Genomic DNA, 27782 nt, shown 5'->3' on the forward strand with positions numbered 1-27782 from the left:
TTTTCTCTGCCGTGACGCCAGTTCTAGCATGCAATAATAATTTCACTACAGACAGCGTACTCATGAATGACATCACGGCCTAATATTTTAAAACAGCTCACGTGACCAAACAAAAAAACCTTTAGTAACAAAGGAAATAATGCTTAGTAAAAAAACATTGCATGCTTATTTTACCTAGTGCTCTAGGCATGGCATTTTAATATCCCAATCAGCCTGGCATCTGGGAGCCTGCAAAAGGATTAAATTATACTTCGTATATTAAGCACAGCCTGGCTGGGCATCCTGAATTTATCATTTTCAGTGAAGAGGAAGATAAGGAAGCCTTGTGAAGACAAGATGCTCTCTTTCAAGGAGTTTTCTTTTCAACAGTTGGGAAATGAATGAAGGCCACTATCGTCAGGCCTTGCTGGCACGGCGTCATTTCAGCTTGTTCCCATTTGTACCTAAAGCCTTTGTCAACAGCTCAACAAGAATCAAAAGCAAACAACCCACTACAAACAGACTGGTGCGAGTGTGAACCGCTCACTCACATTCCAGCTGCTCAATGTCTGTTCAAACTCCTCACTGACAAGGTTAAGAGGGTGAGGAGGATAAGCACAAGGCTAAAAACATGTTGGCTGCATTGAGATAGATAGTGCTCTGAAACCATTAGACAGTGCAGCGCTGAGCGTTCCCCAGCTCCCCCTCCAACCATCGTAGTGTCTACAGACAGGAAGGTTTCGTTCGGTGGACACTACTGGCCCAAAGTCCTGAATCCTGCCTAGTATTCTCTTATGGCATTCTAAGAAATCAGTAGAGGAAAGCACAATTTTGATAAAAAGCATTGTGAGCAATGGATCTGTAGTGAACGGATATAACAAGCTAATCATTTTAAGCTAGCCATATCACTGACAAATGGCACTAATAGGTGCAAAATAGCCACTAATGTACTGCTAATGAATAATAAGCACAAATTAAAGTGCATGAGAATATTGCTATAAAAAAAAGTGCAATACATATCAATAAATAGAGTCCATGGAATTGATAAATCACTGTAAAAAATCAACTAAACTGCAAACGTGCAAAGACAAAAATGATAATACGTGCTAAATGGCCAAAAATATAATCCTAATTAAATTGATTGAAAATATTTCTGTATGTAAAAAAGTGCAAAACATATCAATAAATGAGGTCCCTAAAGTTAAAAAAGTCTCTGTGAAAAAATCCACTGAAGTGCAAAAAATCTTCCAGTCCAATAGTTTGTGCTGCCAGCACCAATGGATGAGATAAATTGGGAGGCTTACCGGATGGATATGACCAATAGAGCTTACACTCTTCAGGTCATTAATGCTTATGGATAGTAATAGATATCCTCAAATCTCTAGTCTTAGAATACTAGGATGCTGGGATGATTTCATGTTTCAGAAGTCTCCTCCACGTAGGTCATACAAATTTGAAGCTGCTGGATACCCTCTTGAAATAACTGGCAGAAGGTTCTCCACGTTTTCCCATGAAATAAAAAAGGCTCACATAGTGTGTACCAATGATGAAACCATTTTAATTAAGAGTAGGAATACTTACAATATTCAATTGAAAAAAAAAAAAAAAGACACTTGTACAAGTTGTAAGGATCTGGAAATGAGAAGACAACACCTATAGCCGACCCATATAGCAATATTCTTATGCACTTTAATTTGTGCTTACTATTCATTAGCAGTACATGATTGGCTATTTTGCGCCTATTATTTTTGCCATTATTTACCAGTGCTGGATTATTATATCTGTGTACTGTTACGAATCGTCATTCGCTTTTGCTAGCTGCAGGTTGATGTTGTTAGCGCGGTATACATCGTTCCATATCACTGAAAAATACAGCAGACTATAGTCCAATTGAGAAACGATCTTGTGTTTGTGTGTGTCAAGAGGTTCTCGGACTTCTGCAGATATTTGCAAAGTTTTTGAGGTACACCAACCCCCCCACACACTCCTGCCAATAGTCGGTGCACAGCATATGTGCTTGACAAAAATGACGATTATACAAACTTCGGCAGCCGTTTTTTTTTTTTTTTTTATTCCTCCTCAAAGCGAATAGCCATACTTAAAGCGGAGCTCCACCCGAAAGGGGAAAGTCCACTAGAGGGCATCTTCCCCAGCTCCGGTTTATGAAATGGAGCTTTTGGGGAGGAGAGGTGAGCGGGTACCCAATTTTGACAGGTACCCACTCCCATTGCCTTAGACGATCGGAAGCAGAAGTTCTCCTTGTCCCTCCCCCCTGAAGTCTTTGGGACCAGTCACAGAGTGCAGCGCCGCAGTGGGTACCTGGCTGTGAAGCCGCAAGCTGTCATGGCTGGGTGCCTATAGTAAAGATGCTGGTGCTGCCAAGGGAGGACACAGGGAGAAAATGGCTGGGGAGAGTACACCGCTGGATCGTGGGACAGGTGAATGAATTTATTAAAAGGCAGCAGCTACAGTTTTTGTAGCTGCTGACTTAATTTTTACAAGAAACTGAAGCTCTGCTTTAACAATTTAGCCACAGGTAATGAATGCAACGCAAAAATTACCTTAAAAAGCACATGCCTTTAACATGGGTAATATAGTCAGAGTGGAATAAAGGGTTCAAAATTTTAATAAGGGTCATTCAGTGCAAAAAGTCAAAATTTTTCAAAGCTGGACAGAAGGCAATTTGGCAGATGAATGTACTAACTGCTGTGCCACCAGGGGGCGGCAAAAGCAACTCTAGTTATATTTTTCGCCAAGAGAATGACTGCAGTTCACAAAGTTTACTGCGATGAATAGAAATGTAGGTGCTAGTGCTACATATCATGGATCATTTGGCAAGCAGTGAATAACCCAAAAGAATTTTAATTGGTAACACCTTCAAGTAATGATTACTCTAAGCTTGCAATAATTAATTTCAAACTAACAAAGAAAGGGTCACATTTTCACAGATGGATATGTAGATAGATATATTTATTTTATGCAAGCAGTAATAGAGTTTCCAAGTGTTTTTAATGACCCAATTTTAAAGCAGCACTAAATTCTCTTATGCCCGTTTGTCTGCAGACTTACCAAAACCATACAATATAAGGTTAAACCTAAACACTTTCAATTTGTATGCAATCCGGCAGGCCCTTGCACTACATAGAAAAGGTCAATCTGAAGACAAAAGTCTTCAGATAATCTGCACGTGTGTACGGGGCATAAATCATCATTACCCATTTTTAAAAACTTATGCTGCTAGCCTTCATAAATAGAAAGGTATAATAGAAAGGTATATTATACTGGTTTTAAACTTTTTTTTTTTTTTTTTTTTTTTAAAACATTCTTCAGCTTCTCTCTTGTTTCTGGCCTAGGCCAAAATTATGTCATATGCCCATGAAGATCTACTGGAGGGGGGGTTCTCTCTTTTATTTGGAGGAGTGGCTTTCTCAACTAAATCACACCCTCCTACCTGCATGCCTGAGCTAAGGGCACATGATTCCATGAAGTAAATGCTACATGAACCATCTGCCCTTACTCAAGATGGCCATCACTAGAAACACTAGCGGGAGTGTTTTTCAAAGTGATTTCTCAACAAAATCAAGCATGAAACCTGAATGGATGGGTAAGTTTGCTTTGAATATTAAAAATGAATTAAAAAGCATTTTCAGTTTGTGGTCCTCAGATAGTTAACTTCTGCTTTAACCAACCAGTGAAACATTCCCCAATACATTAATTTATAGCAGGTGTGTTTGCAATCACTTACATTGTGTACTTCCAATATATAGATTGCTGAGCACCACTTCCCCATGTGCAGCCTCCCATTTGTCTCAGCACATGCATGCCTGCCGAACAGTTGGTCTCCTACATGTCCCAAGAATATTCCCACCCAAACAATAATGAGCATGTGAGCCTGTGCTATCAGCATCAGGGGACCTCCCGGATCCTCACACCCAGCTAATACTGCATATGCATGCCAGCTCTAACAGAAGTACCTTCTGCCAAATCTTGTAGCCCTGGACAGGATTATACATGACAGGTTGGCTCCAGGGAGGCCCTGCATGGTGATGGTATATCCACCTATAGGGTGGCTCCAAGTGCAAAGAATCTGTGTGCAGCTCAAAAGTCAAAGACAAAAGGACAGAGGAACAATAAGCACATGCGGTACGGTGCCATACATACAGAATTGGTAATGAGGATTTATTAATTCTTTAAATAAAATGCATGTGTACTAGAAATCTGTGTAGCTCTTTAGAAAACACTGAAATTCTCATGGAAAAGAGATCTCTAATCCTAGGGTGATTCTAGCCAAGTTCAAGTATAAAAAGCATGCCTTAGCAATTGCGGAAGGTGACAAAATTCAAAACCTTCACTAAACTCTGCAAAACACATTACACATGCTGGCCATACTAGTTCAATGTCATGCAAACATTTGTACAAAAAATTCTCATCACAATATTCTCAATGTTTTCTTGCCATCAAAAAGACCGCTAATTTTGTTGTAAAGTCTTTAAAGTTGTGTCCAGATCTGCTTTTTGAATGTAATCCTCTAAATATTAAACCAGCCTCATTTCAATATGTACCATTTTTCCTGAATGAAAAACACATTCACAGTTAGAATCTCACATGGCAAAAAATTGAAAAACCTGTGCCTTTACATTTTTCCGTTACTGTTGACAAAAACAAATATCATTTTCAACCCCATTAACCATTAGAAAACTAAAATTATAATTTTATTACTTATGAATGGCCAGCTTTATGAGAGGATTCCAATTTTTTATCTCCACGCTTTGTGAAGTGCCCCTTTAGAGCCACATGTGAAGCACTAAGCCTGGTACACTTGTGTTCCCACAATATTTGAAGATTACTTCATTGACATATCAATGAACACCATATCCCTGTCTGCAGAATCAATGAGGAGTAAATAATCAGCTAATGACCTCACTGTGGTTAGTGGAGATCATCACAAGGTTAATCAGACACTGCCTGATAGACAATGCACAGAGGAAAGAATACGATATGCTTCCAAATTTAACAAAACCCAATGAAACCACCAATATCCTACTCATTTTAGCAGGAGCAGCTGATGCTTATAGCTTGGTTACAGTTACATAGGCAAGAAGAAACCCTGACGTTCCAAGATTACTATGAGACAGGGAAACCGTATGAAAGCTCGGCGATAAGTCCTTCAGGAAGATAGATTTCTCTCCCTAATGTCCTACAACTCCAATCAATAAAAATGTTCTTTTTTTTCCGTTTGCAGATATAGAAACTAACAGTAAAGGGGCAAATATGAACAAATACACAAAATAAGTACGGGGTAAAGTTACAAGACTTTGTTGTAATAGGATTTTTAAACAGCTTTTAAAAACATGCAAACAGAAGTCATAAAATACAAATCAGTCTAAAATACACACCATTCTTGCTGGTGGAAAAAAAGAAAACAAAAAGGACATTACAAACCTAATGATGTATTAATGCTAATAATGAGTAGAGTTTAATTTGTATCTTTTACAGTGGGTACGGAAAGTATTCAGACCCCCTTAAATTTTTCACTCTGTTATATTGCAGCCATTTGCTAAAATCATTTAGGTTCATTCTTCTTCCTCATGAATGTACACATAGCACCCCATACTGACAGAAAAACACAGAATTGTTGACATTGTTGCAGATTTATTAAAAAAAGAAAAACTGAAATATCACATGGTCCTAAGTATTCAGACCCTTTGCTCAGTATTTAGTAGAAGCCCTCTTTTGATCTAATACAGCCAGGAGTCTTTTTGGGAAAGATGCAACAAGTCTTTCACACCTGGATTTGGGGATCCTCTGCCATTCCTCCTTGCAGATCCTCTCCAGTTCGGTCAGGTTGGATGGTAAACGTTGGTGGACAGCCATTTTTAGGTCTCTCCAGAGATGCTCAATTGGGTTCAAGTCAGGGCTCTGGCTGGGCCATTCAAGAACAGTCACGGAGTTGTTGTAAAGCCACTCCTTCGTTATTTTAGCTGTGTGCTTAGGGTCATTGTCTTGCTGGAAGGTAAACCTTCGGCCCAGTCTGAGGTCCAGAGCACTCTGGAGAAGGTTATTGTCCAGGATAGCCCTGTACTTGGCCGCATTCATCTTTCCCTCGATTGCAACCAGTCGTCCTGTCCATGCAGCTGAAAAACACCCCCCACAGCATGCTGCCACCACCATGCTTCACTGTTGGGACTGTATTGGACAGGTGATGAGCAGTGCCTGGTTTTCTCAACACATACCGCTTAGAATTAAGGCCAAAAAGTTCTATTTTGGTCTCATCAGACCAGAGAATCTTATTTCTCACCATCTTGGAGTCCTTCAGGTGTTATTTTAGCAAACTCCATGCAGGCTTTCATGTGTCTTACACTGAGGAGAGGCTTCCGTCGGGCCACTCTGCCATAAAGCCCCGACTGGTGGAGGGCTGCAGTGATGGTTGACTTTCTACAACTTTCTCCCATCTCCTGACTGCATCTCTGGAGCTCAGCCACAGTGATCTTTGGGTTCTTCTTTACCTCTCTCACCAAGGCTCTTCTCCCCCGATAGCTCAGTTTGGCTGGACGGCCAGCTCTAGGAAGGGTTCTGGTCGTCCCAAACGTCTTCCATTTGAGGATTATGGAGGCCACTGTGCTCTTAGGAACCTTAAGTGCAGCAGAAATCTTTTTGTAACCTTGGCCAGATCTGTGTCTTGCCACAATTCTGTCTGAGCTCTTCAGGCAGTTCCTTTGACCTCATGATTCTCATTTGCTCTGACATGCATTGTGATCTGGAAGGTCTTATATAGACAGGTGTGTGGCTTTCCTAATCAAGTCCAATCAGTATAATCAAACACCGCTGGACTCAAATGAAGGTGTAGAACCATCTCAAGGATGATCAGAAGAAATGGAAAGCACCTGAGTTAAATATATGAGTGTCACAGCAAAGGGTCTGAATACTTAGGACCATGTGATATTTCAGTTTTTCTTTTTTAATAAATCTGCAACAATGTCAACAATTCTGTGTTTTTCTGTCAGTATGGGGTGCTATGTGTACATTCATGAGGAAAAAGAATGAACCTAAATGATTTTAGCAAATGGCTGCAATATAACAAAGAGTGAAAAATTTAAGGGGGTCTGAATACTTTCCGTACCCACTGTATATTGGACTAGAGATTAGCTTTAGGCCCCTTTCACACAAGTGGACCGTTCAGATCCACCTGAAACAGGCGGATCTGAACGGATACCCCATGCATCTCTATGGGGCCTCACATGTCAGCGGACACGTCTGCTGACATCCGATCCGTCAAATCAGGACGGATTGAAACCCTATTTTCCATCCGTCTGGCGGATCGGATGAGAACAGGCAGACGGTCCGTTTTCACCGATTCCCCCATAGAAAAGAATGGGGACCTGACACCTCTGTCTCCGCATACAGCACGGAGACAGAGCTGCCATCCGTCTGCTCAGCAGGGGATCGGCGGATCGATCCCCCGCTGAGAAAAACTGAGTCCGCCAACAGACTAACGTGTGTAAAAGGGGCCGTAAGGCTAAATGCGTCTGAATACAAAAGAGTTGTGTATTCTTACTTAAAATCTTGGCGTTTTCTGTGTATTTCTTCCAGATCTGTGCAGTATTTCAGCACAAAACTATATTTTACCTCTGTGCATAAGCTTCTTGTAATAAAGACCACTCACTGCTTGTTACTCAAATCTATATATTGTGCAAACACTGCTTCTCTCTCCTTGTGCAGAGGGACTGGTCATGTATCCAACCCTTCCTTTAGTTTTCTACAGCCAGTCTATAGTGGGCATGCTGGATCCTTCCCACAGCTCTGCTCTCTGCACGGGCCATGTAAAGCACAGTGATGTCACTATTACTTTTATAAAGTAATACCAAGTTTGTAAAAGCATTGATTGAACACAGAGGATTTATATTTTGGGACCATTTAGTAATATGCATAAACGATTTTGTTTTGCCCAGTGTTAAAATAGAACTGTAGGCAAAACTTTTTTTCATTTTGAATAGAGCATGGAAGGACCAATTCCTATCCGACTTTTTTTTGCCATCTTGTGGAGACTTCCCTTCACTTCCTGTCTCATAGCAAAACAGGAAGCGTGAGGATATCCCTACAGATTAAGGGAATTCCTTGGGAACTCCCAGGTCACCACAACTAGTATCCCCATTGAAAGATTTCTGGGGACAACCTGAAATTTGGGATTTACTTTTTTCACTTTCAATGATAAAGATAAACAGGACAAAGAGGGTGAATCTCATATCATGGGGGTACAGACCACAATAAAAAAAAAAAAAACACAACAAGCTTTCTAATCTCTCCACTCCACCCAAAACTAAGAAAACAATTTTGCCATTAGTTATACTTTAAGTTTTAGTGATCTCGATTTTAAGCAAAGCTTCTGTATAGGTTTATTATGGCACAGCAGTTTAGATTTTTACATATAAACTAGTAAGATCACCGCTTTTGAATTAGAGAGGGCCGATATAAATTTTGCTAATTATGTAAGCAATTGGGCAATACTGCATTGGTTTGTGTCTGCCCTGCTTGGAAATCATTGAGTTATGCTGTGTCCGTATCCAATCCCACCACTGTCACTCAAGTGTCTTGTTTAATTAAAGAATGCCCCTCCACCTGCGTTTTTTTTTTTATACTTAATACATATTTTTCAGAGGTCTTCAGTCTGTTTGCATGACATCAAGGGCCTACCCTTTCTCATCTTTTTCCACTGGTGTGCAGGTCCTAAATGCTGCAGAGAGTGGAGCCATGTAGTCACGTGGTTTATCATTAAACTATTATTTTTAATATATGTCTATCTCTCTATATAGAAAAAGGAGTTGGTATTGCTGCACATTAAAGATTTTCGTTAAAGATTTTTTAACTAAAAAAGTAACTTTGTATTGTAGTTTCGGGCTCAACAGATAACGCCCTTCTTCAAAACCTGAATGCCTGCAAATAACGTGTATAGTCAAGCAAATCTCTCTCTCTCTCAATTAAGCAATCTGGTACCAATTAATAATTAGACAATTTATTGCACAAGAAGCTCCTAACACATGACTTAGCTTAAGATTGAAATGAAAGAGCCAACAGGTGTTTTAGACACCCCACAAAGAGATATATATATATATATATATATATATATATATATATATATATATATATATATATATATATATATATATATATATATACACACATACATATACACACACACACACACACACTATATATATATATATATACACATATATACATACATACATACACAAACTTTTTTTTTTTTTTTAAAGAGGCCCTCTCACTAGACCATATGATACAACAAAAATCTCCCCATAAGATTGTGTGTATTTAACAATTTATGCATGAACACAAATCACCTGATAAATCCCCACTTTTGTAGACACACAAAGGCCCTGAGACTGCTGCCATTTTGGGTGTAAACCCAGCAGCACAGCCCTAGCAGACTCAGAGCTGTCACCCAATGGTCACTGCACTAAGAAGCTTTACTCCTTTCGCACTTGTACAACCTAAAACGTTGTGCCACTGACGCAATTTGAAGCAATGCCTGTGGTAATCTTGAGGTCTATGGACTGCAAATCGCATCGCAGTTGGACCACAGTAGTGCAGGGACTACTTTGAAGTTGCACGCATATGAATGCTACTCATTGGAAATCATGGGGTACAACTTGTCATGCGACTCTGCAGTCCCAAGTCGCACAAGTGTGAAAGGGGCCTTAGGTGCGTTTTTAACATGGCTTACTCATCCCCTGGAGTAAGGCATCCAGGGGAGGAAAAAACATCTAGGGTGGATGAGGCCAAAAAGTGTTAGGCTGAGCTTAAGGATTGTATTTAGGGGTGAATTTACAGTTTGGGTTAGGCACAGGGTAATCTTGGTGTAATCAGTTATGTGGGTGTGAAATTTAGTGGTATAAAAACACACACGTGCCCAAAACTGCCGTGAACTCTGATCTAAAGGAGCAATGCTAATTTTCATGAAAGTGGCAATGTAGGTGATGGTGCAGATGAAACCTGAACCTAAGGTACTGCAGAAGGAAGTAATCCATGAACTGGTCTAGGCACCAAGCTAAAAAGGAAAATCTCCCTGAATAGTATAGCTTTTCAGATTTTCTGATGCTGTGCTATGATTGCTTCATTTATACTATCCAAAGCAGCATCTTCAAGCCTGTAATAAGAGATCCTCATGCATGTGTCAGACACGCCTGTTCCCATAATGAGTGATACACTTCAGATAGCTTAGCACATCTAAAGATATCCAATGGGAACCAAAGAAGCCTAACTAATGACCATAAAATTACATGAAACTTGCATGCAATTGCTTCTATTTTCCCCCTAGATCATTTATTCTGCGGCACACCAATAAACCCAATCATTCCTAGATTTACCAGATCATTTTTTATTCATATCCTTGTGTATCAGATGTGAGTTAGTAACATCCCACCGAGAGTAATGTCAGGCCAAATCCCTCAACCACTGAAAGCGCTGCCTGGATAAATCTCACTTCACTTTCTATTCTGCCAACCACTTAGGGCAGGGCCCAGGGGAGCTCTTCAGTTTATCCCTGCTCACGCAATGTCACAGGAACAAGCCAGAGTGGCCCAATCAGTGCCAAGAAATAAAAATGTTTGAGGGAAGAAAAAAAAAAAAAAAATCACAGATGTTCATGCATTTCACATACCTAGTGCCCTATGGTCTGTTGCCAGGGTAACCGGAGACCACCAGCGAGAGCATTATTAGCTTTATAAAGTAAGTCTCAGGGGCCATGGGCAGAGAAGCACTGAATTACAATGTTGACGCTCTTGCTATCCATGTCTTGTGATTGTGCATAGTTAACCCTTTAGTGAAAGATATGCTTGCAAGAAAAAAAAAAAAAATCTAGGTTTGTAAAATGATAGGCAAAATAAGTGTTGTATTTTGATGTAAGCAGTCACAATGTTAGATCATCCTCCATGTTCAAAATTCTGCGCAAGATATTAAAATGCAAATTAATGACGGTAATTGAACTTTTGCTCCTGTAATAGAGAAGGGACAGCTCTGAGGGGGAATTATTAGAACTCAGTAGAAAGGTCTTGGACACATTGGAGTGAATAAAAATTAAAGCAATATGAGAAAAATAAGATTTTTGTACTTGCCATAAAATCTTTCTTGGAGTGCACGGAGGGACACAGATTCAGATACTTTAGGGCTATAATGCCATTCAGTTAGACATTGGCAAACTGAAGAAAATTTAAACAATACTCAATATAACCCCCTCCTTTACCCAGCACATTTCAGTTTTTTTTAGCAAGGGTTTTAGATTTACTGTCTTGAACACCAGTGAGAAACAGGAATAAAGTGTTCCAGTGCAGAGTGTATGTGCCAAAAGGTATTCTAGAAATGTGCACACAGAGCCCAGACTAATAGTTCTTAAAGAGGTTGTAAACCCATTAAAATGTTTTTTTTTTTTCTCAACCTGAAAGAGAAACACATAATGAGCTAGTATGCATTGCATACTAGCTCATTATGAAATACTTACCTTAGAATGAGCCCCCGCCGTGCCGCCCGCTTACCTGTATGACGGGCGACATGTTCAGTCGCCCGTCTTCTGGGATCGCGGCATCCGGCCATCTGATTGGCCGGAGCCATGGTGATGTCACTCCCGCACACGTGCGTAGAAGCCGACGGTCACGGCATGGGTCTCTGAAGGAACAGCACCAGCAGCCGTTCCTTCAGAGCGCATGCGCCAGTGATGTCACTGGCTGCATGTAAGGTAAATATCTCCAAAACGGTACATGTTTAGGAGATATTTACAGTACCTATAGGTAAGCCTCATCATAGACTTGCCTATAGGTAAAAGTTGCAGAGGAGGGTTTACTTCTTCTTTAAGGCCATAATACCCTTAATGGCCATAGTTCATAGTACTCAATCTATAGCACAATGCATCGATTGCTGCTGTCCCAAGAGTATAGCCAGCTCTGTATTCGACAAGACAAGAAAGGAGGGAGGGGAGAGGGAAAGAGCCACCCAAGTGCAGGATTACTAAGTCAGTTTATTTGCAATAGATCTAAAAACACACACAATACAAGCTTTAAAATCGCTCATTCATCTTCACTACTTCCAGTGGTCTGGATTCCTTATGGTGCCTGTAGGATGGAGAGCAGTGACTTCTACTCTTAGAATGAGCGATTTTAAAACCTGTATCCTGCGAGTGTTTTATATCTGCTGCAAATAAACTGACTGAGCAATACTGCACTTCGGTGGAGCTTCCCCCCTTTCTTTCCTGCCTAACACTAGTGAGAAATAGCCACATATACCAAACACCTGGGATTTCCAATCCGGCCAAACCATACACGTTTTCAGTCATTAAAAAGGATGCCGAATGTAAGGGTCCTAAAAATTGACTCTAGAGGAAGTTGTCTAGGCATCCCACAATGGAGGTGCCAAGAAAGGGCACTAGCATGAATCAAAGACCCCAATGCTCTGGAGCATAGTAGGCTTCTCTGAAAGATGTTAAGAGTCATGATTTTGGCAAAGCATAGGCAAAGCTGGTCTCAGGCGATTTTTTAGGTCAGGGAAGTCCCTCTAGGAAGAAGAATGCAGAGGAGCACCATGTATCAGTGCACGGGATCCTTCTGAAAAAGGTGGTGAGTGTCCTGATAGGGAACACTTAGTTTTCTCCCAAAGCTTAATCCATCTTCAAGATCATAGGCTAGGCTGTTAATCAGATCATGCATTATTTATACTCTCCAATGACTAATTGTGGATTTTATAACAAATGGTCATTCTGAAGGACTAGTCGCACAGAAGTGCAATCAAAAATTGCCCGTGTAGCAGAAACTAATATATTTTATTTATTATTTTTATTTCAGGTACTTCTATCAATTTACACAGCACTTTACATATACATTACACATTCACATCAGATATATAAAATATAGTTGAAAAAACAATAGCCCAAAACCTTGATTTTCTGTGTATAGGAGACAATGAGCCCCCGTTCACACTAAGGCGACCTGTGAGCCTCACAGGTCGCCTCCCATAAGGAAGCTGCGGACCCGTTCTAATAGGAGCGACACAAGTCGCTCCGACTTAGAAAAAGGGTCTCGGAGCTTCTTTGGGGCGACCGGGAGCGACCTGCATAGACTTCAATGGTATGAAGTCCGTGGCGGCCGCTCCGAGGTCGCGGCGCGCTGCTCGCACCGCGACCTCGGAGGTCGCGGTGCGACATAGCGCCGCTCGTATGTGAACGGGCACTTAGAGAGACCCCAATACCAGAGCATTCATTTCAACAACAATCTTCTCTTAAGATTAGATTTTAGGAATGTTATTTACTTGTAAGGCCTCATTCACACTATCAGTGTCAAACCTGTGTTTATATCCATTTTGTGAACATTTCTAAAATGTCTTTTTTAGCACTTTGGAATATCTCTTTTTTTAACAAACCAATTTATATTTTAGCCACATGGTAAGCATTGTTTTATATGCAACTTGCACTGGCATTTTATTCCACACACGGTTTTAAAAGTGTTTATTATCTCAAGGTTTGGATATACCATTATTTTATATATTAGGTAGCGCTGACTCTCAACTTTTTATTCTCCCTTACACTACTTGGCCCCTATTTCTTAGGGGTTGGTTGGTGGCTGCCTCCTATTCACAAGAGTCTCTGTGATTAGTCCATAGCGCTGGTCACCCCCATATGTTTTTTACTTTATTTCTAAAATGCATATAAAAAACGCATGCAAATGTGCCATGCGCACGGTTTACCTGTGTTTAGGTGCAGTAAAGTTAAGCTGAATTTAAAGGGAATAGATTTTTGTGTGTCCAGGATCCCATTAGAAGCTCCAATCATGGCTAAATGCATGTAAATGCAGCTAAAAAGTGATCTACGAGGCAAAAAGATGATTTACACTTCCCAGATAACTTCTTCAGCTTTTAGAAAAGCTAATCTTTTTGAGAACACATTTCCATATGCCTTTCCAAATTATATTTTTACACACTATTATATATAATTATAGCCAGGGTCCGGACAGATGCTTCAGCACCAAAAGGTAAAAGGAAAGTACCCTATGAATTTTGAACCACTATAAAAGCATAGGTTGCTGATCCTGCCCTTATTGTACTCTCCACCTGGTGAAGTGCTCAAGAGGCCAAGCTTTTTTGCCTATCCCTTGGCCTGGCCTTGATTATAAGACAACATCAGATCAGTCACATTCCACTCCTCCTGGCCCAACAATCCACCATTTTAGGAGCCGATGTTGTGTATAATGGACTGCCCATTTACCTGCAGATCACCAGGGAGGTAGGGAGTCCACTGTACTTTATAGCAGGGAGTCGACATACATTCACAATTGCAGAAATTTTGGTGAATTATAATAATGTATTTTTAGGAGGAGCTCTATGTTCCAAAACTGCACTTATCCTTTAAGAAATAAATATATAGTTACATTTTCCTTTAACACCAAAAAGAAATCAGATATTTAAAATAAAAAAAAAAAAAAAAAAAAAAAAAAGAGAAGCAAACTTTTTATATATACATAATACACATACACACTTTGATTCTCAAAGGCTTTTTTTTTTTATTTTTTATTTTTTAACATGGAAAAATAGAGGTGGAGGAAATGACAGCAGAATAAATAACGTCTTCTATTCAGACTGCGGGAGAATGAACACACAGAGAGAGGCAGCCATTTCCTGGGAAAAGATAGAGCACTAATGAGAAATGACTTGCTGCTCATTCAGACAACAGTTCCTTTTGTGGTTGGGGCTTCCTGGCTGACAGGAACCCAGTGCCTCTTAATAGGATTTCCATATTATTTCTAACACCTGCCTACAAGTTATTTGTTTACATTGAAGAAGGAGGCAAAATACTCAGATCAGACATCTGCTTCCAGTTCAGCTATATCTTAGCAAAGCATCAAGAAAGTAGCTTTGTTGCCATGGTGACTTCATTCTCTCCCAGTTGCCTGCCACACATTAACATTTCCAATTTTATTTTGCTATTCAGTAAGCTGAACAGCTTTGAGTTAGGAGAGGGGGAGGGGGGGGGGGTGAGAACTTTTCAGATTGTAATACAAAGTTTGCAGTATATCTAAATCAATTAAGTGATCTGCAAAAAGAGTGTTCCTTATGAATGGTTTCTGGTTAGACTTGACTGAGCAAGCCTCGGCTTTGGATCAATGTGGTTAGCGCTGTTCAAACAGAAAAGTCTAGCTTTCCCCCCCCCTTGTACTTAGCTTGTGTGTTCTTTCCATAAAGAAAACACACCACTTCAAACAATGGAATACTTTGCATAACCAAGTCTGAATTTACCTAGCTATTCAAATGAGAACAGCAGAGGAAAAGCACCAAGCTATCTGCGGTTTTCAAAAGGCCATTTTATTTTTTCATCAAGGCATTTGAAACGTCTATTTCACCCAAAAAGTGAAAATCATGACCAATAGCAATCACAGCAGGAAACGTGAAGGTTACCATTAATGTAAATCAGGCTTAAACTGGAAAATTAGGGTTTCATGCAAAAGGATTATGTATTATGTATAAAAGCAATTCTCTCTTATGTGAAAATTACCCGAGTTGTGACTCAATGAGAAAGTTAAAGTATAACTCCACTTTTGTTGAGAGAAAAAAAAAAAAAAAACACTCCCCTCTGAGTGATCTCTATTCATTGCAGTTTCCTACCTTTTGTTATTCTGAAGAAAATCACTGTTTGTTCGTCTGTGCTGAGTGGGCCTAATGGGAGTGGTTTCATAATTATTTATCAGCTGTGGCAGCTGCAGAGCACTAATGAGGAAAGATGCTGGGCCTGCATCCCTTTAGACGTGTTCCTATTGGGAGTATCTCCCCTCAAAAAGGACATTTATGTTACAGCGGATGCCAGAAATCTGACTTGTATCTTAGTGCAGACTTCTGGGAAAATTGGTGAGCCAATCACACAAGCAGGAAAATTGGTGAGCCAATCACACAAGCAGGAAAATTGGTGAGCCAATCACACAAGCAGGAAAATTGGTGAGCCAATCACACAAGCAGGAAAATTGGTGAGCCAATCACACAAGCAGGAAAATTGGTGAGCCAATCACACAAGCAGGAAAATTGGTGAGCCAATCACACAAGCAGGAAATGATGTTTCTGGGGTGTGGTCAGTACACATTCTGTGTACAGAACAGCTCCAGGTAGCCATATTGCATTTTACGAAAACTACAGAGACTGCAATTTGAAAAGGAAAGGTCATTTTAAATCACATTCAATTAGAATATGACTTGTGTCCCAATTGTATACGCTATATTATTTTTTCTTTATTCGCTACTCTCCCCCCCCCCCCCATGAAAGTGGAGTTACCCTTTAAACCAAAAAAGCCAGCATTGAACTTATTTCTAAAGATACAGGTTCTGGCACAGTCCTCATATCACTACTCATTGAGTTACTGAGTATGCAGCAAGTGAGTTACTGTCCCGCATGTTTCAGCAGCTAAGTAGAAGCATTGGGAAAACAGGCCTTGAATTGAACTTGCAGGACCAAAAAGGTGGTCTGCACTGAACTTTTCTAAAAGCCCAAATCTGGGCAAAACATGAATTCCCTCTCATTCCTGACACTCCCGTCTAACTGGTCGCTGGCACTAAATTAAAAAAATAAAATCCCATCTTAATGCCCTTTTTACTTACCTTAAAGCAAAGGTCCCATGACACTCCAGCCCTGAGTCTTTCCTTGCCTTCTGTTCAACAAGGGGTTGCAAGGTCAGTCTATGGATATCCACATCACTGCTTGCCATAGGCCTTTCATTTTGGCTGTCCAGCAGTGGAGTCCTCTCAAAATCCAGAAGAGGAGTGACATTTGTGCCAAGGAAGTTCCGGCTATACTTACCTCCACCAGCGATGAGCTGTCAGTGCCAATGCAGCTAGTGTAGAGGTCTAGAGATTTAAAATCCCAGCTCTTATGCCCCTCCTAGGGCTTCTGGAACAGATCAGTGTGATGCCCTGTGCTGGCGCTGACCAATGATACAGCATGGAAGTGCTGCTGGAAAAAAAGGGCGAGAAGAACTTAAGATTTCAAATCCCAGGCCACTGCACTAGCTGCATGGGCACTGAGAGCTCATCACCCACAGAGACAAGTATGGCAGGGACCGGGGGTGAGGGGATGGTGTACAGTGTTTGACCTTTTAATTTTTTTCTGAAAAAGTGAACTTCTACTTTAATTTCCACCTTTGCAGAACCCCTCATTTTTTGTGGTGTTCCTATTCACACTGTATACCTAGATATAACTGAAAATAAATAGTTCTGTCATGCTACGAGTAAGGCTGTAATGGCCGAAACGTGTCAGCATTGATCCTTTGTATAGGATGTAGCCAAATAAAGGGTAATACTAGCGAGTTATCAAGATGCCAACTGAATTTCTGCTGTCTTATGTGAATGAGAACCTGTAAAAAATATAAAGTAGGTTTTATCCCAATTTGGCTACAAAACTGGAACTACACTTCGTTACTTTCAGCTCTGCCTCATGGCTGGCAGCCACACCCTACTATTAGGGAACCTATAGTGACACTGCTAATTTGTTTTTAATAGGCAGAAGCCCCAGCGCAAACACCCTAATCCTAAACGAGGATGCAGTCAGCAAAAGTCTGAACTCCCATTCGTCATACTTTTTTCAGACCAAAGATGTAGTGGGTAGTAGTAGCTAGAATGACAGCCTCCGATGTGTAAAACAAGCCAGCAATGACAGCTATTTTTCTGCTCTAAAAAGGTTTCCTTTGAGGTACCCATAGACATTAGAGGATGATCGTTACTGCACCAAACCAAGTTCGGACAGGTCAGATCGATGATCATGTTTCGTGGTAGAGGCAGAAACTACATTTAAAGTGGAAGTTTAGTCAAAACTTAACACTTAACCTACTCTGCCACATTATAAGCCCAATCTACCTATCCCTGTAGAAAAAGAAAAATTGCTATACTTGTTGTGCTCTGGTCTCCATGCCTGGGAAGTGATGTGTCCCATAGACTTACGATGGGGCTAATATGGTCGGCTGCCTCTCCTGCATACACCTACACACTAAAGCCGCCGCCGACACTGCGAGTGGGCCGGGCCCAGACCAGACTTGAGCGGCTTCAGAACAGCCAAGTATAGCATTTTTTCCTTTGTATAGCTAGGTAGATTAGGCTTGGAATGTGGCAGAGAGTAGGTTTAGAGTTAGAAGTCTTAAAGTGGAAGTTTAGTCAAAACCTAAGGCCTAATACACACGTTCCAACAGGCTGAACAGGAAAAAAAAATATTAGTTTGACGTTAAAACAAACAAACAATGTTAGTGCGGCCATCTCCCCCACTGAGCCATTGTGTCCCGACAGGGGGACTGCCCCCACATCCGAACACACTGATCAGTGCTCACAGCCATTGGCTGCTGGTTTTCCAGCATGTCCCTTTGACAAAAGCTGGTCGCTGGCCCTGTTTCTGTCAAGACAGGCAGCTGTACACTTTCTGAATGTACCAAGCATTATAGGACAGCACAAGATCAGCCATGTTGTATTTGTACTGCACAGACACCGATGAATATAAAAGCAGATTTTTGTGCAAGAAAAAAAAAAACATTGTTTACCACACTTCTATTCAATTTTGTTTCCTTTTTTTTTTTTTTTACACAGTAACTGGACAAGTTCATCATTTTATTACAGGTTATGACAACGGTCTGAAATATATAATGGCATGCCTTGAAGGTATTTATCAATTGTACAAATAAATCAGAAAACATTTAGTGAATAATATATTATATATATATATATATATAAGCAGATTTCAGCGATTACTTTAAAAACCCATAAAACCTACTAGAAAAGCTCCTAATTTTGGTTACCCTTTTGTAGCCGCCCACAGTGTCGGTAAGGAAAAATTCAAGCAAAATAACGATCTAAGCATCAAAGCCTAAACTGGGAATTTGTTCAACCCAAATTATCACTCAACTTCTTCCAAAAGTAAACAACTGGTTAAAATGCAAACAAAGCCAAGCTCTAGATGAGAACAGTAGCACACAAGACGCTTCCCAGAGGAACCTTTAATGTGGCTCTACTTCACTAAATAATACCTTTCCTTTTACTGTGCCTACAGGGAGTGATGAGAAGTCTCACAATTATGTATTTTGAACCAGACTGATTTCAGAGAGTACAATAAGCAGAGATAAAGATACAAGGTGTGTTAGCATCAAATGCACTCCAACATCAAGAGTCCTTCCTAAAGGCCCATTTATATTACAATACCCTAAAAGTGATTCACAATTACTACATCACTTTTTCATGCATTTCAATGCTAGCATTTCATGTGTTTTCTGAATGAGGTTCCCAAAAAAAAAAAAAACACAAACCCTGCAAATCTTCCCAATATATCCTATATATGGAAAGGATACGGCCATGAACCACAAAACAGAAGATAAAATTACAGAGCAGGACTGCCATCGAAGTGCAGAAGTAAAACATGCAAAATCCATATCGCTACAGGTACCAAATGTCCAGATGTGTATGTCTTGGCTACAATACTCTTGGCATGTATAGAGACCTCTAACATGTACGCCTGTATTAAAAACCTACAGTGCCAGAGCCATCATTGACAGGTAAAACAGACTCAACCCTTTTTTTGAAAATTACATTACATTGTCTCGGTTGTAAATATTAAAACTAAACTGTACCTAAAAGAGGCAGCATGGCGACTACTTTATTTGTGTGACTTCCTGTTTTTTGAGCATTTTCAAAGAATATGTATGCCTAGTTTGTCACAGCAGGTTTGAAAGCATACAGAATATAGCCAACAAAGAAATATACATATCACTGTACCTAAACTGTAAAACCTATCACAGAATAATCCAGAATTATACTTATAAGTGCAAACAGAAGAGACCTGGAACAATACAAGAACTTTAATGCTGGGTTCACACATATACGGGCTGGTTTCTGTGCAGAGTCTAGGACGGTCTCCACTCAGATGTTCAGGTGCAAATTTGACCCTTAAATTGCACTTAAACCGGACTGAAAAACGCACAGGACCCTTTTTTAAATTAGCACTGCATGAGGTCCGCATATACAGGTGGATCTCAAAAAATTAGATAAAGTTAATTTCAGTAATTCAATTAAAAAAGTGAAACTCATTTTATATAGATGTGTTACACACAGAGTGATATTTCAAGCATTTATTTTTAATTTTGAAGTTAATTGCTTCCAGCTAGTGAAAACCCAAAATTTAGTATCTCAGAAAATTAGATTACATAAGACCAATAAACAAAAAAAATAAAAAAAAAAAAGTATTTTTAATACAGAAATGAATGTCCATGTACAGTATGCACTCCACACTTGGTCAAGGCTTCTTTTGCATGAGTTACTGCATCAATGCGGAGTGGCATGGAGGCGATCCGCCTGTGGCACTGCTCAAGTGTTCTAGAAGCCCAGGTTGCTTTGACAGCGGCATTCAGCTCATCTGTATTGTTAGGTCTGGTGTCTCATCTTACTCTTGACAATACTCGAGATTCTCTATGGGGTTTAGGTCAGGCGAGTTTGCTGGTTAATCAAGCACAGTTATACCGTGATCATTAAACCGGGTATTGGTACATTTGGCAGTGTGGGCAGGTGCCAAGTCCTGCTAAAAGAAAAAAAAAAAAATCCACGTCTCCATAAACCTGGTCAGCAGAGGGAAGCATGAAACTCTCTAGAATTTCCTGGTAGAGGGCTGCGCTGACTTTGGACTTGAAAACAGTGGACCCATACCAGCAGATGACATGGCTCCCCAAATCATCAGGGACTGTGGAAAATTTTGCAAGTCCCAGAGTCTGGAGGAAAAGTGGGGAGGCACAGAATCCAAGCTGCATGAGGTCCAGTGTGAAGTTTTAACAGTCAGGGATGATTTGGGGAGCCATGTCATCTGCTGGTGTTCGTCCACTGTGCTTAATCAAGTTAAAAGAAATGCTTGAAATATATCACTGTGTGTTACCGTAGCACATCTTTATAAATGAGTTTCACTTTTTGAATTGAATTACTGAAATTAACTTTTCTATGATATTCTAATTTTATGAGATGCCCCTATATGTGAACAGGCTCCATTAAAAGCTGGCCTGTTATGTGAGCTGAGCCAAAAGCGAAGAGATTCCAGTTGCATAATCTTAAAAACTGGTGTGGAGGACATTGTTTAGGGCAGCAACCAATAAAAAATAAAAAAAAAACCAGCAGATAATTGCCAGGAGTGCCAGACTTTGCTAAAGTTCTACTTTGTTCCCCTTTACCAAAAACAAACTTTATCATTTACATACCTCCTGAAGCCTGTTTGGAATACTCCCAGGACATTGCTAAGAGAGGCCTAGCTATTACTGCTCACCTCCACCACCATAGTAGGGAGCTCTCAAATGCTACGCCATCATGGGAGAGAACGAGCATGTGAGGGGGTGGGGGGTGAATAGCAGCACAGCTTTCTTTTTTCTACAGACACCCCTTAACTTTATACTGTAGGAAGTTTTTGGTAATGTTGAACTAACTCTTTAAAATTTAGAGCTAGAATTTAGTCCCACCAACCTAGCATGCACCAGTCCGTAACCAGGCCCATCATAGTTAATTCAAACGGCGAAGGAGGCATGCGGTGGCCAGCCGTGTTTGGGAGCGAACCTCTGTTTTGTGTTTCGGGTTCCGGTGGTGTGGCAGGCATGATTGACGATGGGTTTACATCCGGGGACACTTATTTTTTTTAAAAATATATAAAGGATTTGTCAAAACGGTCTCTGGGTTTTTCTTACTTTTTGGGTGAATGACTCTTTCATGGGGGGGCAGGAACTGGTGGCTTCCAGATTACGATAAGCCCTTCAGGTCTGGTATGGATTTTAAAGGTGAACCCTACACTTTTTTTCCACACTAATTAAGGACGTGGTGGCCGACATCCCGACCTGCTGCTTAGCAACCAGCTATCCTCCGACCCCAGGCTGTTTAACAAATCAGTCAGCTCCTTAGCAACCAGCTAAATGTTGTAAATTACCACATTAAATAATGCGATAATTACTGCTAAATCTAACAAATATCGCATTTGGTATTGACAGTAAATTCTTAGTGAATTGAACGTTCACAATTGATTTACCGCATTTTATTTGCAGTTATTTAACTCTTAGGGAATTGCCCCCTTAGCGTGTTGGGGGGGACAAGTGTTGAGAAAAGTCAAATGCCTGATATAAATTTCATCCTTTGGTGTTGAAATCCCCCTCCATACTGCCATAGGCAGTGGCCCATCCTAGTTAATAAAGCTATAGAAAGTGGTCAAAGTAAATAAGGCAAGCCAATCCAATATTTAATAAGGAATAACCAAAAATGAACACTTTGCAGCTGCACGCCAAAATCACGTACTATATACAAATATATGCATCCTAGCCCACAGTCGTTTGCCGTTGGGAAATATCTGTTACTATCTGTGGTGTTGTTCCTTCTCGGAAACGCTATTAATTTTTTTAGCCTTTAGCCATCATCTAAGCTGGTACCTAATACATTAAATTACAATGCTGCAATAAATACTAAAGAATGACAAAGAGGAAGGATGACCATAATATGTTAACCTAAAATGTGATAACCCACAAGAATTTAATGCAAAGGGAACTGGAAAAAAAAAAAAATGATGGTGCTTTAAGCGGAAATCACGCCTAACGCAAGAGCTTGGGGAAGGTGTCGGAAGGCTGTGACAGCGTGTCTACAACTGCAACCAGTCCACATGAGCACGAAATACCACTTCCTCTTCTAGCCACAAACAAGCACTCATGACCCTGCTAGGTATCCACTCTCCGGAAATCACAAGCAAAACCAAAAGATAAGCAGAGATGTCGATAGCTAAGATGCAAACCACACAGCAGGGGAAAAAAAAAAATCTTTAACAACAACATTACTGAAAAGCAATCAATCAATTTCCACAGAAAGAAATCAAGGCTATAAAAAACAGGTGAGTAGTTCTGCTTCGCTCAGAGGCAATGCCCCCTTTATGCCAATAAGCAATGCAGCTTAATTACCCAAGTCATCCAGGGAGTTTAAATTTACATTTTACAAGCGCTTCTAAAAACCGCCCTATTTAATAATCTACGTTGTCAAGAAAACACATTCCAAGTGCTTCCGACAATTAAACCTGCTCGATGTCTTGTATAAATCAAGATTTTGCTACCATAACAAAATGTTACACGGGGGCCCGCAGAACAGTGCCCATATTCTCATTACATGCAACACTAATTACAAGAAGCCGATTCTGAATTTTCTGCGCATTAGAGGCTTTTAGAGGAGCGGTGAAAAAATTTCAGGCACCATTAATTTGTATTGAAATTTCCTTTTGACAGATGGCCAAAAATTACTTATTATTTAGAATATCAAAACTGTCTGCTTGCATGTTAGGAGCAGAGGAGAGGCAAAAATTAAAAGACGGAAATTTATGCCATGTTTATTACCTGCTAAATGTTAAGGAGCAAACTCCTACGTGAATTACAAGATGCTTTCTAAGAGGGAACAGAAGGAAAGACCCCAGACAGAGGCAGATTCGCTAGACAATGTGAGAACTGGAGAACCCTCTTAACAAGGGCACACTAAGGAAGGGCAGATCAATAGGACAAGCAGCTAACTGCTATTCTGGGCATTGCTGCAAACATTTAAGGAAATTAGCAAACGCGTTCACCTTGTAAGGCTGGCAGGCAGCCTCGGATGTTGACACAACCCCACTAACAGTTTAAAGACAATACACCGCAGAAAAATCTGTCAAACCACAATTTCCCAATCACCACATGTATCTGCATCGACTAAAAGGGAAGCTTCTATCCATTTATAGCAACACAACACAAAATGAACTGAAGCACACTGGTTATTCTGCAGAGTCTCTTATCTTCTGTTACATCTATCTAGCTTTCAGCTGTTTTTGCTTTTAGCTGAAACATTATAGGCATACTGAAAAATCTGCAATGGGTGATGGCAATTTCCTTTTAATTACTTTACAATCCGGGTTTAGAGATAACCAGCCCTCTAACAAACACACATTATATACGCTCCATATCAAAGCACTGACGTAACCATTAAAGTAGAACTTAAGGCAAAATGATTTTTTGTTTTTTTCATTTTGGAAGAGTAAGAGCCCATTCAGACAGGGGCGACACGACTTGCTGGGGCGACCTGTGAAGTGCACCGCGACCTCGGCGCGACATGCACGGACTTCATACAATTGAAGTCAATGCAAGTCGCCTCCAGGTCACCCCAAAGTAGTACAGGACCCTTTTTCTAAGTCGGAGCGACTTGTGTCGCTCCTATTAGAACGGGTCCTGTGCCAATTAATGGCAGGCGACCGACCACGACTTGTCAGGCGACCAAGTCGCCTGACAAGTCGCGCTAGTGTGAATGGACCGTAAGGGAGGATTATAACCCATGTCAGCTTATTTTTTGCTGTCCATGGCCCATTGCGGAGATTTCCCTACATTTCCTACCCCATTGCCAAAAAAAGGAAGTGAGAAAATCTCTGCAAATAAAGGAAACCCCAGATCACCCGAACTAATGTCCCCATTGGAATATTTCCCCCCTATTACTTTTTTGGAGACAGCCCAAAACATGGGGTTTCTGTTAAGAGGACAAAGAGAAAGAACATGCCCAACAGGGGTACAGACAGCAATAAAAACCTAATCGGTGTTCTAATTCATCTCCACATCTAAAACAAACAAAATAGATAAAATAAATAAAATTTGCCTTTAGTTTTACTTAAGTGTACAGACATAGTTGATTCGCCTCTGCAGTAAGGCTCGATTCACACTAGCGCGACTTATCAGGCAACTTGTCAGCCTGACAGGTCGCGCTGCCTCGCGGTCCATTGACTGCTACAGGAGCCGTTCTAATAGGAGCGACACAAGTCGCTCCGACTTAGAAAAAGGGTCCTGTACTACTTTGGGGCGACCTCGGAGCGACTTGCATAGACTTCCATTATGTGAAGTCCATGCAAGTCGCTACGAAGTCGTGGTGCATGGGAATGCACAAGCCGCCCCCGAAGTAGTACAGAGTCGTGCCGCCCCAGTGTGAAACGACTAAGAATTTAATAGGACAGTTTAGATATAAACATCAATTCCTGGAATACATAACATTACATATTGGACCTTCTAATTCTACAGCTGATCAACAGGTTTTGTAAAATAGATTGCAAAAAAAAGAAAACCCCACAAAATCTTTCATCCTGAATTTGGAAAGAATCTCATCATTGTACTGTTACATGAAAACTCCAACTTGTACTACCTCTGCACATACTGAAGAGTAAAATAGATAAATTAAAACAGGCCTTACCTTAATGGAATCTCTGTCTGCAAGGCAATCATGCAAAAAAAAAAAAAAAAAACACATTTAGTTAAAAACAAAAACAATGAAACTCTTACATCAGTTTTATAATTTTATTCCTGCTGACCTCTTTGATGGTCACTGTCATGGTGCTTTTTTTCATCCTTAATAGGAAGATGAGACTGTCCAGAAAGGGCACTAGAAAGCGCTAACAGTCCTGCGCTGCTGCTGATTGGTGGGATGGCAGGAGGTTGCAGGCCGGAGGGATGAGGTGTCAGAGGCACCGGGAGTCCATGTCCATGAGACAGATGCTGAGCTTGGAGTTGTTGCTGCTGTGAGAAATTAAACATTGATCTTGAACTTGCTCAATATGCAACCAATGAATGACATACAATAAAGTGTAGAACACAACTGGAGTGACATCAAGATTGACAAAAAAAAAAAAAAACACATCATAGCATCAAATGATCTCAAAAGCTTAAAGTGTATGTTGCGTCAACATTTCATATGCCCGATAGGTGACAGTTACCATGAAATTGTGATGAAAACATCCTGTACTCTTTGCACTGCTTTCTTTGTGTGAAATACCTGATGATCCTGCCAGTCCTCCTGCTTTCCTATTTCAAACTGATTACACTAGGCATGGAAAGACTTAGGAGCACTGTCTGTCTGCCTACACTCCACTGGTTAGATTTGTATTGACCATTCCCCCCCCCCCCCCCCCCGAACAGCTCATCACTGGGAAGATCAGTGTACTGCTGTAACTCAGGTTGACACGTCCCCTGCAGTCTCCACCCTCACCTCTCTAAACCCTTTATGAAACTGAGAACAGAGGTCATGTAGTCACTTAAAATTGGTTGTAAACCTCAGACATAATATATGAACAAAGCATATCCCTCTATAGTGTGTACTCAATCCAAGGAGCCAATTATAATTTCGGCCTGCTGCTTTGTTCCTCAGCTATCTGCAAGAGTCACATCTGACAAGTTTTCCTGACACCAAGAGAAAAAAGGTGATAGGGGAGGGCTCTCCAACACATAGCCTGTGAATAATAGCCTCAGATCTTTTCCTGTGTGCAAGGAAAAGTGTCCCTTCCCTCCAATCAGCTCTCACTAAGCTCTGCAGAGTGTTAATGTCAACTCCCTGCCCCCCTGCTCTGAGAGCTCAGACATGCTGTATAAAAATTCTGCACTTTGAACAGCTGTGGAGAAGTGAAGGCTGCAGATAAACATGTACAACATATGCAGGAGGATTAGTTCATCTCTGTCTTATAACCTGAGGCTAGTCACTTCTCTGGGTATGTATAAGGGTTTACAACAACTTTATAAAAAAAAAATAAAATAAATAGATCTTAAAAAAAAAAACCTGATCCCTTGAGTAAACCTGTTGCTAGGCACTGCACGAGCAAAGCACATGTTTAACTCGAACCTACTTAATATTTAATATCTACACGTGTCTTAATTGGTTTAAAAATATTGCCACCAAAACCACCCTATAATTAAATAAAATGCTAAAAGGGTTGTTCTGTTATGGTGAGCTACAGTAACATTGTATACATGAGTCAATATGCAAGGGTTTGCAACACTCAACTAGGTTAGTGCAAAAACTATACATGGTTCTTTTTTTAGAACAGAGGAGGTGCTTCAGGAAAACAGCACTCCATTAACTCAGAGGATCTGCATGATTTATCAAGATTGGGTAGTCTATAAATGGATAACAAAATGTATTACAAATGGGTAAATCAAATGTAGATAATTGTAGGTCACACAAATGATAAAAATAAACGTCAGAATAAGTAGATTTCTTTTCCCTGCAAGATTACATATTTTTTCAGACGACCAAAAAAAAAAAAAAAAATCATCCTTTCTGTAGGCCCATAATAAAATATTATACCAAAGAATTGAAATATAAAAACCACAACTAAATGAAATGTGTAGTGTACAAGGAAAACGCATGTAGCAGATGAAGCAATGGAAAAGAAAGTATAGATATATTGAGCAAATTAATGCTGAACAGTTTTAGGCCTTTAGCGCAGCATGCAGAGAGAGTTAATTTGAAAGCAAAAACCTGAATTAACAACTCAGAAAGGGAACTGGTTGCAGCCACCGTTTTAAGCTCTCTAAGTGTCCTCAGTGGTACTTGAGCAAATTACTAAAGAAAATCTAATGTAGCAAGGCATGGGTTCTCCTGTAGGCTTGTTCAATAATGCTGAAATAATTGGGCACTCTGTGCACGTTTAGTGATGCTCGAATGAAAAGCTAGAGGCTTGCCCTTGTACTCTTCTCTTGCTGCTGACTCTGTGTTGTGACAGGTTTATTTGAGTGGGACTGTGATGCATGCACCAGTAACTGTGCTGACAAGTTAAAGTCATTTTTACCAGCGCATTGGCAACACAGACTATTGCTTGACCTTACTAAAGGCTGCATATACATACATACATACATACATACACACACACACACACACACACACACACACACACACACACAATATATATATATATATTTTTTTTTTATACACACACTAATTCTAAAGAGATAAAGGGATATACAT

General features: G+C 40.3%; 1 protein-coding gene across 3 annotated transcripts in view; it reads right to left on the reverse strand.

Annotated features, from left to right (window-relative positions):
- LOC309561965 (transducin-like enhancer protein 4) overlaps positions 1-27782 on the reverse strand; it is a 200143-nt gene that overhangs the window by 90158 nt on the left and 82203 nt on the right. For 2 of the 3 annotated variants that reach the window (XM_082266057.1, XM_082266055.1), the window contains 2 exons: positions 25357-25561; positions 25239-25255 (listed from right to left, as the gene is read on the reverse strand). In XM_082266057.1, coding sequence (XP_082122183.1) covers positions 25239-25255; positions 25357-25561 — 222 coding nt within the window. The remainder of the gene's footprint in view (positions 1-25238; positions 25256-25356; positions 25562-27782) is intronic. The other variant, XM_082266056.1, reaches the window with a different exon arrangement.

The sequence above is a fragment of the Pelophylax lessonae genome (genome assembly GCF_965119305.1).
Source record: "Pelophylax lessonae genome assembly, chromosome: 1".
Lineage (NCBI taxonomy): Eukaryota > Metazoa > Chordata > Amphibia > Anura > Ranidae > Pelophylax > Pelophylax lessonae.